The sequence below is a fragment of the Mirounga leonina genome, unplaced genomic scaffold, assembly GCF_011800145.1.
Source record: "Mirounga leonina isolate KUSES-001 unplaced genomic scaffold, KU_Mleo_1.0 Mir_94, whole genome shotgun sequence".
NCBI classification, from domain to species: domain Eukaryota; kingdom Metazoa; phylum Chordata; class Mammalia; order Carnivora; family Phocidae; genus Mirounga; species Mirounga leonina.
This window is the reverse complement of record NW_023270855.1, coordinates 25756554-25775816: the sequence shown is the minus strand read 5'-3', so window position 1 is coordinate 25775816 and position 19263 is coordinate 25756554. Positions and strand designations below refer to the sequence as shown.

At 44.3% G+C, this 19263-nt stretch overlaps 1 protein-coding gene across 4 annotated transcripts in view; it reads left to right on the top strand.

Annotated features, from left to right (window-relative positions):
- SLC25A26 (solute carrier family 25 member 26) overlaps nt 1-18990 on the top strand; it is a 126999-nt gene extending 108009 nt beyond the window's left edge. For 3 of the 4 annotated variants that reach the window (XM_034997965.1, XM_034997962.1, XM_034997966.1), the window contains 4 exons: nt 7390-7459; nt 13436-13500; nt 14515-14588; nt 18657-18990. In XM_034997965.1, the coding sequence (XP_034853856.1) occupies nt 7390-7459; nt 13436-13500; nt 14515-14588; nt 18657-18774 (327 nt within the window). In that variant the 3' untranslated portion in view covers nt 18775-18990. The remainder of the gene's footprint in view (nt 1-7389; nt 7460-13435; nt 13501-14514; nt 14589-18656) is intronic. The other variant, XM_034997963.1, reaches the window with a different exon arrangement.
- Nucleotides 18991-19263: the final 273 nt, after the last annotated feature.

Genomic DNA, 19263 nt, shown 5'->3' with positions numbered 1-19263 from the left:
TTAAAGTAAGTAGTTTGGGGGCAGTGACACAGTTTGTTCATTCACTTGGGTATCTTACTATCATTCCAGAAGAAATTATGGTCTGTATGTGGAAGTACAGTGTCTTACAACACTGTTCTCTTTGCTGTCCAGACAACTAACCTGTAGATCCAAGTCCACGTGTTTTTATACTTTGTACTAGGTTGTCTCATACACATTTCAGTTCTGCTGCTAACTGCCCATTTAAACTTGGCAAGTTGCTTAGCTTCTCTCAGCCTCCACTTCCCTGACTATAAAATGAAGATACAATGGCACATACCTCAGAAGATTGTAGGTAGGACTACATGAGTTAATGTAGGTGAAGTGTTTAGTGCCTGGAATCCAGATAAGTTCTAGAGAAGTGTTTATTGTGCTTGTTCTTATGTTAGTTCTGTCATGCTCTGTGTTTGCTACTGAAGTTTCTCACTTGATTCTAAACCTTTTGGTTCTAGAGATTTCTTTTCAAATACAAAATGATTTCTTTATATGTTCTTAGACTAAATTATTCCGGCCAGGTGATAGTGGAAAGTTATGCTTGTCTATGGAGATTCTATTTTTAAATTGTGTCTTCAGCCATCTGAGTCTATTTTGATTAGGTGCCCCCCTCCCCCCACCAAGTTTTTTCCCTCCTAGATTAGAGCAGGCACTTCTGTGAAACCTCCATCACCTCCCTTCCCTCTTTTAAAACCCTTTTCTGCCCACACTGTACCCCTGTCAAATATTAGACCTAGGGACGGCTGCTCTTCTTTTTCCCCTTGAGAAAAGTGCCTGATACCCAGTAGGTACTCAGTAAATGTTGAATTGATGAATTAGATAACATCTTTGATTTATTTTCTCCTGTATGACTTGTAATTCACATCATATTCTTTATTATTGCTTATAAACTCAGCATAATCATTAGTATTTTAAATCTGTTTTGTGTAAACCTCTGCTCTTTGGAGTGCTCGAAGATATCTGTACATTAACAAAGATGGCCTTCAGTGATCACTACAAGTCCAGTTCAGGTTTCACATTCCTTTTCTAGAAAGTCGGCAAAGTAAGATGTTACTGGTGTTAGAACTGGCTTTAGCCTGATAAAATACATATTTTTCCACCTCAGAAGTAAAAAGTTGATGTTCTCCTGTTTGGTTTCTTATGCTGTTGCCAGTGCTGGTATGAGCTATGGAGGAAATGCTTTCTGCAGAAGCTCAGGGGTATTTGCAAGCAATAAAGCATTCACTGAAAAGGTACCAAGTACTACACTCAATGGCAAGACTATCTTCAGAAAGCTGTGTGTAATATTTTTTAGCTTCTCTCCTTCCATGAGACATTCACAAAAATCTGTTTGGCAGCTGCACTCTTAGTCCAGTGAATTTAATAAATACACTTTTTAAGTAATCATTCTCATGAGGTAGGTGGAAGGAAGTGTTGGGAGCCCTCAGATAACACATATTGTTATAGATCCAATTTGCTTAGTTAGGTGTCTGACTTAAAAAAAAGTTCTCTGATTTCAGACTAAATTACAAAGCTATAGTAATTAAAACAATAGGGTATTGGCATAAAAACAGACATATAGATCAGTGGAACAGAAAAGGGAGTTTAGAAATAAGCCCACACATAATACAGTTCATTAATTTATGACAAAGGAGCCAAGAATATAAAATGGGGAAAGGACAGTCTCTTCAATAAATGGTGCTGGGAAAGCTGGACAGACACATGCAAAAGAATGAGACTAGACCACTATCTTACATCATACACAAAAATTAACTCAAAATGGATTAAAGACTTGAACATAAGACCTGAAAACATAAAACTTCTGGAAGAAAACATAAGCTCCTTGACGTAGGTCTTAGCAATAATTTTTTAAATCTGACACCAACAGCAAAAGCAATAAAAGCAAACATAAACAAGTGGGACTACATCAAACTAAAAAGCTTCTGCACAGCAAAGGAAGTGCTCAACAAAATGAAAAGGCAGCCTACTGAATGGGAGAAAATATTTGCATATAATGTATCTGATACGGGTCTATTTTCCAAAATACATAAAGAATTCATACAAATCAACAGCAAACAATCTGATTTAAAAATGGGCAAAGGATCTGAATAGATATTTTTCCAAAGAAGACGTACAGAAAACCAACAGGTACCTGAAAAGGTGTTCAACATCACTAATCATGAGGGAAATGCAAATCAGAACCACAATGAGATATCAACTTTTACCTGACAGAATGGCTTGTTCTCAGAAAGACAAGAAATAACAAGTGTTGATGGGGATTTGGGGAAAAGGGAGTTGGTGAGAATTGTTGGTGAGAATGTAAATTGGTGCAGCCACTATCAAAAACCATGTGGAGATTCCTCAAAAAATTAAAAATAAAACTACCATATCATCCAGCAGTACCACTTCTGGGTACTTATCTGAAGGAAGTAACAACACTAACTTGAAAAGATAGCTGCATCCCTATAATCATTGCAGCATTATTTACAATAGTAAAGTTATGGAACAACCTACCTGTCCATTGATGGATGAATGGATAAAGAAATTGTGTGTACACACACACACACACACACACACACAGAGGAATATTACTCAGCCATAAAGAAGTATGAAATCTTGCCATTCATGACAACATGGAGGGACCTCAAGGGCATTATGCTAAGTGAAATAAATCTGAGAAAGATAAATACTGTATGATCTCTCTTTTATGTGGAGTCTGAAAAAAAATGTTCTTAGGTACAGAGAACAGTTGGGTGGTTGCCAGGGAGTAGGGGTGGGGGAGTAATGGATGAAAGGGGTCAAGAGGTAAAAAGAAAACAAGCAGTAAATCACACACAGAAGTTGTTGAAGTTGACAAAATACGGCCATATATGTATTTGTATGGCATCTTTCTCATTTCTGTAGCAACCTTCTCAACTGCATATCTATATATACCTGCAGTGGGGAAATATTGAGAGTAGGAAATTAGTAGTTTGCTGTTCTTCTTTCAGTTATGCTATATTTGATCATCTCTAAAAATGTCATGCCACCATCGGTTGGTCATTATATTATCCTAGCTATTTTAATAAATATATTCAGGAGGTCTTTTTAAATAATATTTGTCATCATTATTGCTGTGTATACCATTATGTTAAAGGTCCTACCCAGTGCAGTAAGGCAAGAGAAACAAATTAAAGGCAATAATCTATATTGGAAAGGAAGAAGTGAACTTATGTTTATTCACAAACAGTATGATCAGTGATATAGAAGATTTGAGGGAGGGACGCCTGGGTGGCTCAGTTGGTTAAGTGTCTACCTTCGGCTCAGGTCATGATCCCAGGGTCTTGGGATTGAGCCCCTCATCGGGCTCCCTGCTCAGCAGGGAGTCTGCTCCTCCCTCTGCCTGCTGCTTCCCCTGCTTGTGCTCTCTCTCTCTCTCACTTTCTGACAAATAAATAAAATCTTCAAAAAAATGTTTGAGGGAATCTACAGAGAAGCTACTAGAGCTGATACATTTAGCAAGGTGGCAGGATACAAAATCAGTGTATAAAAATCAATTCTGTTTCTACATATTAGCAACAACCAATCAGAAGCTGAAGTTAAGGCAGTAGCATTTACGATAACATCAAAACATGAAATACTTAGGGATAAATCTGAAAATTCAGGTGCAAGACCTATATACTGAAAACTACAAAACACTTTTGAGAGAATGTAATGGAGACCTAAGTAAATGGAGAGATGCACTGTTTTTATGGTTGGAAAACCCAATATTGCCAATACCTCCATTCTCCAAAATGATCTATAGATTCAGTGCAATTCAGGTCAAAATCTCAGTAGGCTCTTTTGTAGAAATTGACAAACTGATTCTCAAATTCATGTGGAAATGCAAAGAACCTAGAATAAAAACAATTTTGAAAAAGAACAAATTTGGAGAACATGCCATGATTTCAGGATTTACTGTACAGCTATGGTAGGTAGTATCTAATTGGTGTCAAGATAGATCTATCGATTGGAGTAGAATAGAGTCCAGAAATAGTCCATACATACATGGACAATTGATTTTTGACAAAAATGAGAAATCAGTTCGTTGGAGAAAGGATAGTGTTTTCCAATTGCTGGAACAATGAAATATTCATACATGAAAAAGACAGCAAAGAACCTCAAGCCATACTTTGCAACATACATAAAAACTAACTCAGGGATGCCTAGGTGGCTCAGCCGGTTAAGCATTTGCCTTCGGCTTGGGTCATGATCCCAGGGTCCTGGGATGGAGTCCCACATCGGGCTCCCTGCTCAGTGGGCAGTCTGCTTTTCCGGAGGCTCTGCCCCTCCCCCCTGCTTGTGCACTCTCTCTCTCTCTCTTATGCTCTCTCTCTCTCTCAGATAAATAAAATCTTAAAAAAAAAAAAAACTAACTCAAAGTGAATGGTAGATCTAATGTAAAACCTAAAAACCAAACATTTTTAGAAGAAAACATGAGTGCGTTAAGGCCTGAGTTAGAAAAAGATTTCTTAGATGTGTCACCAAAGCGAGATCCATAAAAAGATAATTTGAACTTCATCAAAATAAAGTATTTCTGTCTTTTTATAGACACTGTTAAGAGAATGAGAAACAAGGCATGGTCTAGGAGAAAATATTTGTGAATGACTTGTATCTAGAATATATAAAGAACTCTCAAAACTCAGTAACTAAAAAACAATTCAGTAAAAATGTGCAAAACATTTGAACAGACACTTCACTAAAGAAGATATAGGGAGGGGCACCTGGGTGGCTCAGTCGGTTAAGCATCCGACTCTTGATCTCAGCTCAGGTCTTGACCCTCAGGGTTGTGAGTTCAAGCCCCCCACATTGGGTTCCATGCTGGGTGTGGAGCCTAATTTAAAAAAAAAGGGAAGAAGATACAGCCATAAATATACATGAAAAGAAGGTCAACATCAGTCATTAGGAAAATATGAATTAAAACCACAGTGACGTATTACTACACACCTATTAGAATGGTTAAAATTTAAAAACCCCAATAATACTGTTGGGAAGGATGTGGAGAAACTGGAACTGGTCAGAATGTGAAATGGTAGAACCAATTTGGAAAATGATTTTGTAGTTTCTTAACAAGTTAAACATATTCTTACCATGAGATTCAGCTATTTCACTCCTAGGTATTTTCCCAAGAGAAATGAAGGCATGTGTCCATATAAAGATGTATATGTAAATGTTCATAATAGCTTTTTTGGTAATGGCTAACAACTGAAAAAATTCCCAAATGTGCTTCAACAGGCAGAGAACTAAACAAATAATGATATATCTACACAATGGAATATTGCTTAGCCATTAAACAGAAATGAAGTATCGATATAGACAGCAACATGAATGAATCTTACAAAAATCCTGAAGGAAAGAATCCTGGTTTAAAACAAAAGAAAATGAATGTCCAATTACCTTTACATAAAATTCTGGAAAGAGCAAACTAGAGTGACAGATCAGATTAGTTAGGGGGTGGCAAGGAAGGGCGGGAAAGAGGAAGGACAGGGAAAGATGTTTGGGCTGATGGATATGTTCACTATGTTAATTATGGCAGTGATTTCATGTGTGTGTCAAAACTTAACAAGTTGCATACTTTAAATATGTGTAGTTCATTGGACACATACTTACACCTCAATAAAACAAAACGAAAAAAAACAGAGTCCAAGCTCTGCTGTTCGAAAGCCTGGGTAACCCAAAATCTATAAAGTTATCAAACTCAACACCCAAAAAACAAATGATCCAATCAAGAAATGGGCAGAAGACATGAACAGACATTTTTCCAAAGAAGACATCCAAATGGCCAACAGACACATGAAAAAGTGCTCAACATGGCTCGGCATCAGGGAAATCCAAATCAAAACCTCAATGAGATACCACCTCACACCAGTCAGAATGGCTAAAATTAACAAATCAGGAAATGACAGATGTTGGCGGGGGTGCAGAGAAAGGGGAACCCTCCTACACTGTTGGTGGGAATGCAAGCTGGTGTAGCCACTCTGGAAAACAGAGGTGCCTCAGAAAGTTGAAAATAGAGCTGCCCTACAACCCAGCAATTGCAGTATTGGGTATTTACCCCAAAGATACAAAAGTAGGGATCCGAAGGGGTACGTGCACCCCGATGTTTATAGCAGCAATATCCACAATAGCCAAACTATGGAAAGAGCCAAGATGTCCATCAACAGATGAATGGATAAAGAAGAGGTGGTATATATATACAATGGAATATTATGCAGCCATCTGCCATTTGTGACGATGTGGATGGAACTGGAGGGTATTATGCTGAGCGAAGTAAGTCAATCAGAGAAAGACATGTATCATATGATCTCACTGATATGAGGAATTCTTAATCTCAGGAAACAAATTGAGGGTTGCTGGAGTGGTGGGGGGTGGGAGGGATGGGGTGTCTGGGTGATAGACATTGGGGAGGGCAACCCTCAGTTTGTTTCCTGAGGTTAAGAATTCCTCATATCAGTGAGATCATATGATACATGTCTTTCTCTGATTGACTTACTTCACTCACCATACATTACATCATTAGTTTTTGATGTAGTGTTCCATGATTCATTGTTTGCATATAACACTCAGTGCTCCATTCAGTACATGCCCTCTTTAATACCTCAACTTAACATAATAAAATTTAAAAAAAGGTTTTTAAAAAAAACAAAAAGCCTGGGTAAGATGTGGATAATAACAGCGCCCAACTCTTAGGGTTGTTGTGAGGACTGGGTATTATAATACATGTTCAGAGACTAGACCAGTGCCTGACTCAGAGCTCGGTTCACCATTTGATGTCACTGCATCTTGTCTTCTACGGGTTCATCAGCTCTTGGTGAGCAAGGCACCACGTCTCTGCCATCTTTTGCCTAGTTTGAAACTTGCTGGGTATCTATTTGTATAATCCTCAACTTATATCATGAACAGTGCAAGGAAGTGTTTTGACAAATTTTAAACCTGTAATTATGTAACAGAATTAGCACCTTTCAAACATGTGCAGTACGGATAAAGATTGAACAAAGGAACAGGAATGTGGCCGACACTGCTCTGGACTAACTTGTGAATTGCGTTATGTGTTTAGAATCATATGGGAAATACTTAAAACGTTACATTGTCTTACAGATGTCTTTATCTTTATTTGTACACATACACACAAGTGTGTGTATACCCTATATATTTCCTAAAAATTGTTTCCTTTGAGCTCTTGAATGTAGCTGTCACCCTTATTTCTTTGACTTATTTTAGAAAGCAGTTAAGTCCTTGGGAAAATCACTTATGTCATCGGTGAGGAATGTCACCAAAATAGCTTCTCACTTAAGTTCCCATCGCCAGAGCTAACCCACAGGAGGTTCCGATAAATTCAAATATTTAATAACTTGTATTTTTCTTTCTCCTTAAACACAGGCCCTGTGGTCCTGGAGGCAGGATCATGTGGTGGATTGTTGGCAGTCAGCAGTCTGTGGAGCTTTTGCAGGTGCAAAGGATTATATTATACTGGGAAAGACCAAAGGGGGGAGAAAAATGTGAAAATATTAACTATGCAAAAACAACATTCTTTAGAAATTCCAGATTGTTTAGATGAAGAGAGTTCCACTAGTTGTTTGAGAAAAGAGAGTGTCTTAGGGGGAAAAAAAAATGCTTAAAAGGTGTCTGCTTGAAAGACAACCAATTTGTTTTTGACAAATTTTTCTTTTTCTTTTTATCTTTATTAAAGCCTTCACTCAGGCCCTTGGATTATCTTAAAGATGATTTATAAAGTCCTCTGTGGGAAGAGACTTGCCATGGGTGCGGGGCTCACTGTGCAGCTGTCTGCCTTGAGCAGGGCTTTGGGGCTTTCAGTGATTTCTGCAGAAGGCAATGATTCACGGTTCGTGTGACACGTTTGACAGTGCCACAGATTAACTGCTGTCAGGAGAGCCAAGGCTGCTCGGCAAACTTACGGAAGGCTAAACGGGTCTGGGTAGAAAATATGGAGATCGAAGCATCTGGGCATTTTCTAGACATTAAACCAAAAGTGAAGTGACAATATCCAATACTGTGTCATCCATCACCAAACTGTGTGCATTTTCCAGTGAGGTTGTTGTAAGAACTCAGGTGCTTTAAAAAATTAAATAAGTTTTAGCAGTCAAAGAGAGAAGTGCATTTTTCTGTTACAAATAAAGGTAAGTTAAAATTACAGTTGAAATAAATTGAAATGGAAATTTGCCAGAAACTGTAAACTGCTAATTTTGATGTGTAGCCAGTAAATAGGTAGTTTTGGGATGTCAGCTTTAGTAGAAAATAATTCTTTTCCAATTTGTTTCATGGTTGTTGGATTGGGTTTTTTGTTGTGGTGATTAGGAAAACAGAAACCATGTATTATAGGATTCTTTATTAATAATTGGATCCATTCAACTTGTAGAATTGATAATCAAAAGTAAGAATCTTGCCTCTAGACACGAAGCAGGCTCAGATTGATTATGACAGGTAATTATTTCCACCTGACACATAGTCATTAGCTGTGTTAAATGAGTAGGTGGTCTTGAATCACTTTCCAGAGGTCAAGAGTCTTTACTCCCCCAGTCCTTAAGAGAAACGTGTGCTTTTTTTTTTACTCCCTCCAGGGGACAAAGTGAGCATTATGGAAATTTAGTCACCCTGGATAAGGAAGGGCACTTTCTAAATTCACCAATACCATAAAACTTCCATGGGATGAAGCAAAAAGTGTTCACTCTCTGGTCCCGTGGCTGAAGAGTAGCTGATTCAAAGATTTGCTTACAAGCACTGTTTCTATGAAGGAAATGTGCATTGGCTACAGTGTCTTTTTCCAAATAATGCTTTAATAAGCAGTTAGATTAGAAGCGGGGGAGGAGAAACTTTCCATCAGCCATCCACTGCTCAGTTACTATTTGAAAACCATTTAAAACCTTTATTTATTTAAAACTATTTTAAAACCTTTAAAACATCATTGAAAAATATTCCAACTTGTGAAAGAGTGATAGCTGGTGGGAATCTGTGGTGCCGCTGGGCTTTCCACATAGCCATTCCTCCTGACTTGCTGTCTCCCGCCGCTCCTCCCAGGCCTGTCGTGCCTCCCCGCCACCCCCCACATGCCCGGACTCTCCAGCCTCACTTGGCCACAAAGGCAGTGGTAAGACTTGCCCACATATCAGAAATCAGATTGTTCATCCTTGTGCACTTTTCTGGTTTTAAAATGGTTAAATCATCATGGATGAACCGTCCTCTTTGCTATCTTTGGCACTCTTCTGTGCCCATGCTTGTTTTATTAACTACTTGGCACAAATATCCAAAAATGTCCCCTGAGATTGGAGGTGTTGATGGCTTGTCATGCTCAGAAATTCCCTTGGGTTCTGGTCAGGGGTTAAAGGAGGGGGAAAAAAAGAAAAAACAACTTTGCCAACTTCGTCACTGCAAGTTAATTTTTAAACATAAAACCATAATTCAACCTAAGTAATTATGACATTTGCTACTATAGTGATATGTGCAGAATATCCTGGTGTTCTTTGGTCAGGTTCTCGTAATTAACATCTACTTACATTTTCTAAGAGAGAAGGAGCAGGACTGAAAGACCGAGTGGGAGGGACTGAGAAAGAGTTATTCCCATGGCTTGAAATTCCAGAACATGGGCTGCCTGGATGACTTGGTTAAGCGTCCGACTCTTGGTTGCGACTCAGGTCATGATCTCATGAGTCATGAGATCGAGCCCCACAGGGAGCCCCTCATCGGGCTCCGTGCTCAGCGGGGAGTCTGCCTAAAGATTCTCTCCCTCTGCCCCAGCCCCCGCTCGTGCACATGCTTGCTCGCATGCTCTCTCTCACTCAAAAATTAAGTCTTTAAAAAAAAAAAAAAGGAAAGAAAAAAGAAATTCCAGAATGGGGTGAAGGAGTTAACTGGGTAACAAATTGAGAAGGCCTGGTACAACCTTGAAACACACACAAACCCCCGTTGTTGTTGTTGAGGCCTTGTGTGTCTGTGCGCTCGTTGGGAGATGATGCACGGGAGGCGCGTGGAGATGCTCCTCTTGCTCCATGGCGCCTCCAGAGATGGTGGGGGGTCGGGGGGGGGACACATGGCGGCCCTGCCCACTGCTGGCCCCGCCACCTGCATAGCCACTGCTGGGACGGGACTGGGACCGCTCCAGACTTGTTGGAGGAAGGGGGCCCCATTGTCTGGGGTGGTAAAGAACCTGCATTTGTTCCCTAAGGACCCATGAGATGTCATTTCATTGTAAACACCCAGTTTCCCTTGAACCTGGTCTCTGAAAGTAGTTAGTTGAACATTCTCAGAGAGCCTCAGTCTGTGGAGCCCGTAGAAAATTGTTTCATGTGTGAGGCGAGCATGCAGGCAGCCTACACTTGCTGCACCGAATAATTATTTCCTGTCTAATATGTTAGCATGTTCCTCGTATTTATTACCAGCAGTTTACAGTTCCCTTAAGTAAAATGCAGAAAAGCACTGCATTTTAACCAAAAGCACAGGTCCCCGGTCCCCCTCCCTACTGTAACCCGTTATTCTATACGTGATCTTCACAGGCCCTTTTTGGCAGCCTCATAGAAAACATTGTGAGGGCTGTGTATTAAAGCAGTCCTTGATATTTGAAGACATTAAGATTGATTTATTGGTAACCTTTATAAAATGCAGCTACCATCATAGTAAAATTAGGGCCTATTTAAGCGTCTTTGTTTTTGTCTTTGACTTTTCTTCATATTACGCATATGAAACAGCAGTCTCTAAGAGCATAGTGGCAGGCAGCCACAGTAAGGGGGAGGTGCGCTTTTGCTAATGACCAAGACACGTCGGATGCGCAGTACCCACGTTTACGAGAAGACACATACTTTTCAAAAGTGTAGGTAAGTGAGGAAAGCCTGAGTAGTCAGACAAGGGACAGGTGATGTCTTTGCCAACTTGTAAGTCTTTGAAATTGGTTTAGGAAAGTTTGCAAGCATTTTCTTTTCTTTTTTTTTTTTTTTTTTAAGATTTTTATTTATTTGAGATAGAGAAGTGGTGGTGGTGGGGAAGGGGCAGAGGGAGAGGCAGAAGTAGGCTCCCCGCTCGATCCCAGGACTCAGAGATCATGACCTGAGCCCAAGGTAGAAGCTTAACCGACTGAGCCACCCAGGCGCCCCAGTTTGTGAACATTTTCAGATAGGATAATGGTGTATGCACTTCTGAGTTTTAACAGTCAGACACATTTTAATGTCTTATCACATACCAGTCATCATGTGGTCAATGAGCACTACTTTTAGAGCTAAAATGCATGTGACTTTGAGTCCCAGCTCCATACTGTGTGACACTGAGCAAGTTGTCTATAAACGGAACCGTAATCCCCACGCGCACAAGCTATGATACGTACTGACGGTACCCAGCACAGTCCCACCGCACCAGGTACGGAGTGGGCCCAAATGTTCACTCCAGGCTTCCCCTTCCTCTGCTCTTCTAGAGGACGAGTTGAAACCTCGGGTCTGTAAAACTACAGACACCTGTCCCAGGCACCTGGCAAGCCTTTTTGAGTGCCTGCTGTGTGCACTGGGCTAGAGCCATGAAGGAAAATCACACATTATCTGTGCGCTTGCAGGGAAGAGCCAGGCACTACCCTAGACACTTGGCACAAGACCCATTTAGTGCTGGTGTCATACTCTTACCTGCTTTGTACAGCTGGCTCCTAGCACCCTCCGTGGCCAGGAGCTCACGTTCTGGAGTCGGGAAAGCTCACGTCTCAGCTCTGCACTAAAACCTTCTGTGAGTTCTGTAACCTCACTGAGCCTCAGTTTCCCCACTGGTAGCATGTGGTAGCAGTTACAGAAGTACTTGTCTCCTAGGGTACTTTATCTAGAGAGTAAGTACGGTATTTAAGTACAGGATTTAAGGCTTGGTCTTTCGGACTCTTTCAGAGTTCTTCCAGGCTGGGCCTGGCGAACCGTTGCAGCCAGTGAGGGACACAAAGCCGAATACTATCAGATTTGGGGTGGGGAGTTTGGGATAGTACAGGTTCATTGCCTGAAGTTGAGTAAGTACCTGAATTTCAGGCAGCTTTTCAATCTGGAGGAAAATGTTTCACATGTTCGTAGCACAAAAGTGGCTAAAACGAAAGGGGACTCTAATATTCATGTAATTGATCATCTGTAGCCCTGAGGGGTGTGTCCTTTGTGAGTAACCCAAAAATGGAACATAAAAGCATAAATGGGTACATCTTTCAAAAAGTCAGTGTCCTAACACATGCTACCAAGTTCGGTGTGAAGATTTCAGCAACATGTTTAGAAAGATAGTTGGCGGAGATCAGATGACCTTCACATACCATGAACTTCAGAGGGAGACGTGCTATTTCTGGAGCATCCTTCGTACATGTGTTGTGTTCAGCCCCTATGAAACTGTGCAGCCTAGCTCATGGAAGCTGAGTCTTGGGTAAGCCCTTCTGGGTTTATTATTTCTATCTCCTTAGGGCCTCTTGGGGTTTAAAAAACTTCTTTGTATCACACTAAATAAAATATTGACACCACTGCAGTTTCTGTAAAAAAAAAAAAAAAAAAAAAAATCCTCCAATTCCCCTGTCTGTAGGTATGGATATTAAAATGTGTGGATTTTTTAGATTTTTTTTTTTTTTTTTAATTTGACAGCACAAGTAGGCATAGGGAGAGGGAGAAGCAGGCTCTCTGCTGAGCAGGGAGACCCGACGTGGGGCTTGATCCCAGAACCCTGGGATCATGACCTGAGCCGAAGGCAGACGCTTAACTGACTGAGCCACCCAGGTTCCCCAATGTGTGGATTTTTTAAATATCAGTTTGGCAGTCATGGTATTCCGTGGAAGAGAAGGTGGGAAGGAAGCTGTGGGAAGATTGCCTGTTGAATCAGGATGCAGAGGGCGGCCTAGAAATGTAGTTATTTGGCCTGGCCTGTTACTTGAAGCCTGCAAATACAGAAAGCTTTATCCTTTTAACTCAAAGAATGTAGCCATTAATACCGAAAGTCCCTACAGCACTGTGCGTATTTCTGTTGGCCCATTTTGTCTCAGACCAGAAAAAGTAGAAGCATTTTGGAGTCAGAGTAAAGCACAGTGGTCCGTGGAAGGCATGGGCCTCTGAGAAGCACCAGGAGCAGCGAGCCTCTCATACTGACAGTGGGTGTCTGAACATAGACCACAACCACGTACACACACAGGGTTGTTCTCCACAAAAGAGCAAGATGAATTATGGGACCTTGTTTCCTGCCCCCCCCCTTGAGTGTATAAAGCATCATCTTGTCATCTCTCTTATGTGCGCCTCACCATCACTACAAAAGCCACAGAACATGCGGATTTTGCACGTGTGGCTCCTCTTGAATCAGCCCAGGGGACGTAATGATAAGGGGGGTGATCTCGGTAGAGTTAGGAGGAATGAGAAAATGAAAGTTGTAGCAGACTGTGTACTACAGTAGCAGGACCTCCTTTATGTGTTGGGGACTTTTATATGCGCAGGTGGATTTGCAGCTGCAGTCACCACACCTCTGGATGTGGCGAAAACAAGAATCATGTTGGCAAAGGTAAGCGTCAAACAACGTCATGTAGACACAGCAGATGCTTGTACGTGGTAGCCCTGGGGCTCGTCTGTATATCAAGGGAATCAAAGCGGCGTGACCCTGACTGTCGTGGCGGCCTGAGCGGCCTGCTGCACAGTGCCTCGCACGGCCGCGGCTGAGTCCACGGACACTGCCGCCATCATGGTGAGCAGGGCGTGCAGCACCTTACCTTCCCGAAGGCATCCTCGCCGGCGTCGTGTAAGCACGCGGGGCCGCTGGGGGGCCTCGGCCGTAATGCCACCTTCCGGGTAGCTCTGTTTTCATGGGCGGCAGACAGGAGGCTGAGAGTTGACTGGCTTGCTTCCTGCTGTGCGGCAGGTAAGCTAGAGGCTCTGAATTCAGACCGAGTTTGGCCTTGATGAATCAGGACAGTTGTCAAAATTAAGGACATTTTTCATTAAAAAGAAAAATTGTTACAAAAAAAGCTAGACCAACATTTCATGGCATGCCCTGCACATAACGTATCTGGGGCACAACCGTGGAAAAGAAAAGGTCCTACCCTTAGGGAAAAGTGGAACAGTGAGCGTGGGATTCTGTTACGTAGGTGGACAAGGCCAAACCCGAGAAAATTGGTCCTGTTTTAAATGGAACATCGTACTCTTTATTAAATGTGTTTATTAGCTACTCAGGTAAGTTCACAATTGGACCGTATAGACTGATTATTCCCCATTCTTCTCCGAGCAATTACTATTGCTTTTGGTCTTTCTCCCATTAAACAGAAGTTGGCGAATTACCTAGGTGAGCTCTGCATCCAGTTTGATGATGCGAGAACCTAGGAAAGCAGCTTCCTGTCAGGGCTTACCTGTGGGTGGGAATGGAAGGGCTTCAGGTCCTGTGTGATCCAGGGGTCCTTATGCCCGAGAAGCTCCCCACCCTGTTTCAGACTGTCCTAGAAGAGGGTGGTTGGGAGCCGTGCATCTGAGGATCAGTTGGGGAATTTCATAAGATAATGGCTTTGTCTGTTGTCCTGTTGCACAGGCTGGTTCCAGCACCGCTAGTGGGAATGTGCTGTCCGCGCTGCATGGGGTCTGGCGGACACAGGGGCTGTCAGGGTAAGCATAACAAGGAAGGTGAAACCGCCCTTCCGCCTCTTCACGGGCTCTTCTTCCTTTAGCCTGAATAGGATGAACCCCTTTCCTTCTTTCTGATCGTCCTGGTTGGGTCTCTCTATTTACATTTGCACAAAACATACTTGACGTTGCCTGTGTGAGATGCTAGTGCACATCAAGTTGACGCAGTGTCTCGCCACGCGATCACCAGTCTTGTCTGTCTGGATGTTGGAGGACATCCGTGTGCCTGCTCCCCCCTCCCCCGCCCCTGGTTCCAGGTTGCAGCTCTGAGCAAACAGGATTGCAGTTATGGAATGCAGGAATGCAGGCGAGCGAGGGTGGCATTTAGAAGAAAGCACTGGTCACTGGGGAGACACTGTGCTCAGTAACAGTTACTTCCACCGCACCTCGCTTGAAACCCGCTTCGTGCTGTGCTCAGTGTCCAGACTTCGAGCACTGTGTCCTAAAACGCTTCCTTTGCCGAATGTGCTTTCATGTTGCTTTTACCATCTGTGCCGTCGCCGTGTTGGGGTCTGTACGGGGACGTGACACGACAGTGTGCTCTTTGGAATGACCTACCGGGGATTCTCCTGAGAGCAGAGCCGTGGCCGCCTCCTGGAGGGCCAGGCGGCAGCGTCGTGGCGGGGTGTGGCTGCTGGGGACAGCGTCCGGCCAGCGCCACCTCCTCTTCCCAGTGCTGTGGGGATGATTCGATCGTAGGGTCGTGTGCATTTGACAGGTCTTTCTTTCGGCCAGTTGGTAGTTGGGGAACATGAGGCGTATTGGTTAGGACGCAGGTGAGGTTTTTGCAGGAGAATGGCCCCATCCTCTCTTCAGAATATCCAGCCGGTAGTTTGAGAAGTAGGTCGTGTTGGGTGGTTTTGTTGAATGGGCCAGCTCTGATGGACTGATGGCGGTTGATGATAGCCTTAAGGATTTGAGACAAGAAGCGGGTGTAACAGGAAGGGGTGCTTAGGCATGAGCAGGGGAGCGGCAGAATGGGGGCGCATGTGCTGCCGTTGGCTACTTACGGCCAACACAGCATTAGTACGAATCGGGTTGCTCGTACCTTGGACGCACTGATTTTGACACGAATTTCACATTGATCAGTGAAATGGTGTGAGAGAAGAAAGAGGCCCTAAAGCCACTTCTAAGTAGCAGGTAGAAGATTCTCGGTGTTTCAGGTAGTTTGGGGCCACACAGAGATGTTGCGTGCAGCTTTTTTAGACCGTAAAGTCAAAATGCTGAATTTCACGGCCCTCTTTGTTTCACTCTGGCTCATAAATTAGGTTTTATGGCAACTCCCAGTCAGACCTCCGCTCCTGACTTAGCTCTGTGGGGTCGGTATGGGGCTGCAGTGCATCGGCCTGAGACGGTGGCCTGATGTGGATACGGCAGGATGGGCAGAACCCTGGCCCCCGGGAGCTTGTGGAGAAGGAATTCCCGTGAGGAGATGATGGAACCCAGACCCTCCCTATCCCAGCTGTGCCGTGTGCTCGGGGTTACGTAACTGGGCAGCGCCAGAATTAGAGGATGGGCTCCGTAAACATGCCCAGGGCCCCTCTGTCCCCACACCAGCCCTGAAAAGGTCATTGGGAATTCTGCTTATCGTCTCGAGTCTGGGGCTCTCATGCGTATACACAGTGGGTCCTTAGCAGGGTATTCCAAGCAGCCATGCTGGTCATTTAAGAAATGCTAGTTTTTACTAGCTTCCTACTAATAGGATAAAAGGCACCAAATAATTTGACAACAGAATTGTAACTCAAGGCAAACAAAACAAAGCAAAAATCCGCGCTGATGTGGGCCACCATTGTAAAACCGTTTCTGGGTGTCCCAGCCTGCCTCCTCTGTCTGGTTCCCCACACAGCCCCCGCTGGCCTTCTGCCACCTCGAAGCAGCCTTGCATGTTTCTGAGTGTTCCCGTGGCCTCGCAGGTGCAGCTTCCCCACCCTGCAGGGAAGGGCGCTGGCCTCTCGGGGACAAGTGGGGACGCTGTGGTCTCCATGTTGGTTCTCACAGCGGAAGACCATGTTCTGGCACCTACTTGGAATATATGCTCTCAGGCCAACTGGTTTCTCCCAAATAAAAATACCACCCAGTCAGTCAGTCCAACAGTCAGAAAGCAGATGGGGAAGCCTGTTTGTCCTGCATTGTGCCTTCCTCCTTGTCCTGTTCCTTAACTGGCTTTTTGTGTTTCTTGACTGTGCCCTTCATGGAATGATCGCGGCCACCCCGCGCGTACCCCTGCCGTGCCCTGTGCACTACATTCGTTTGTTCCCTCACGTGACCCATGGTCCCGAGAACACAGCCCCACTCTGCTCGAGTCTCTGCCTCCTCGTTCGTTGGGGCGCCTGCTATACAAATGAGTCTGCTTTAAGGCTGTAATTATGTTAATAGGTTCAACTGCCATCTAGTGAAACCAGAAACCCCTTCCATCTGTCTCTTGCCAGGAGCAGCTGAGTTCATTAGCAGCAAAAGCTGAACCAAGACACGGGTTTCAGAAATAAGTCAGCTCGTGAGGGAGGGAGGCTTTCGTGGCAGAGGTGGTCTTCTGCTGACCTCCCTCCCAGCACCCTTCCCTGTGCAGGGAGGGCCAAGAGGAGGCATCTGTGTTTCAGGCCAGAAGGTCCCAGGGGCCTTGGTGAGTTTCTGTCCTCACCAACCACCTCATGCAAAAACTGCATGATGCTGAGCTGAACAACTTTTTCCTCGTATAGTTTTCATGGTTACTTCTAGACAAGAACAAGAGGTTCTCATCTTATGTGTAGTATTTTACTTAATGATTTAAATCCTTACTTCCCTAACTGAAGGGCCACCTAAGGCTAAGTCCGTTTTCCTCACAAGTGCTGAGTGTGATACTCAGAGGGGAGGCCAGGTGACCTGTCCTGGCAGGCATGAAGAAACGGGGGGGGTGGGGGGGTGGTCTCATCTGTCCACTTCCTTGGCTCATCCCTATTTAGTTTATGGTGGATGTTTTTCCTCTTAGAGGTTATGTCTTTTTCACGTAATATGACCATTTTCACTTTTTTTCCCTAGACCTGATCCAAAGCGTCCTCACTACTAGGCCCGCTAGTTCTGATTTTTACTGCTTTACAACAGTAATACTCTTGGTAAAAAGGCTCACTTATTCTAGAAAGATAGGTAGGGACTGTTGTCGTTGTGCCCTCCAGAGAAAGTTGAGGCCTTGGAATACATGCTCACATCCTTGCTGTGATCACACGTACAGCTTTGGGACTTTTGTCAGAACCCACTGTGCAGAATAGGTCTCGGTTCCTGTGGGCTGCCCCAGAGGGGGGCTCTCCGCAGTCGCTCTGGTACCTGCAGTGCCGTGAGGAACGTCTCTGAACACATACCTGTGTGCAGCCACAGGATGGTTTTTAAAGAGTGAACCTCCCAATTTGCATCCCCAGTAACACAATTGTTCTTTTACTTTGCCTTTGTTTCTTCCAAAGTTGCTCCTCTGACTGGCCTTGTGTGGTGTGTGGGGACTGAACCTTGGAGGAGGTGCTGTCCCCAGACCGTTGGGTCTTTCTGGTCCTTCCTCAGAGGAGAAGACAAATAGGCAATGCATGGAGATTCGCTTTCCTGTTCTGGCATCACATTTGTGGGCCTCTAAGGACGAAATGCAGCCGAGAACTCTCCCCCACTCGGAGCCCACCTTCCCTTCCCAGGGTGGGCCACGGCGCAACCCAGGATTCAGGCTTTGGACTCCTTTACCAGAGTCCTCATCTCCCAAAGACAAAACCGGCCTGGAAGTTTTCAACAGAATTGTTGAGGGGACAGAGTTAGTCTTTCTTGACTAATTACTGGACTTAATTGTGAGGCTCACAAGTAAGCTGTTTGGTATTTCGCCACGTTAGCCGACAAACAGCTGGGCCCAAACTTCAACAAGTCTACTTGGGAATGTAATTTAGTGCCATTCTGGGAGGAAAACGCACACGCTCTAAGTGCTGTGTGGGGTTTAATGAGCATGGTGTGCTGAGTTGAGCAAGCTGTGGGTGTTGGAATTCAACCTTTTTTACACACACCAATTTAAAAGAAATCTTTCCTCCTGCTTTTTTCCCTCCCTAGATTATTTGCAGGTGTCTTCCCTCGAATGGCAGCCATCAGTCTGGGAGGTTTCATCTTTCTTGGTGCTTATGAGCAAACCCGCAGCTTGCTCTTGGAACTTGGCAGAGAGCGCCCCTGAATCGGGGACGGTGCCCCAGGCATGGCTCTCAAGAAAGGGGGCGCCGGGGGAGCAGCCGCACGGTCCCCCACACCAGCCTCGTGTGTGAAGATGGGGACCTTGAGAACAGTGTCTTCCCTGCTGTCGGATGGCTGGCATGCTCACGTGGAACTCTGGCCACAGCGGTACTCCCAACCCTTTCTCAGGCCCCTGAATAAAGCCGTGAGGTGATGCTGAGTCCAGGCTGCTTAGAGCCTTCATTTGATCTGCACTGGATCTCGCATTTCCCGACCGCGGAAGGCAGAGACGCTTCTAATTCCGATGGGGAGGCTGGACCGGGAGCAGGAAGGAAGGAGACTCCGAGGGAAGGTGGGCCCGTGGCTGGGTGTCTCCCTGTGGTGGTGCTTAGGGCCATCTTCTGGGCAGCCAGGCTGCTACTCTTAATTTCCCTCAGATTTCCCCTAAAAACACGATTGTAGTATTTTGGAGAGAAGCATCCAGCAGCCCACG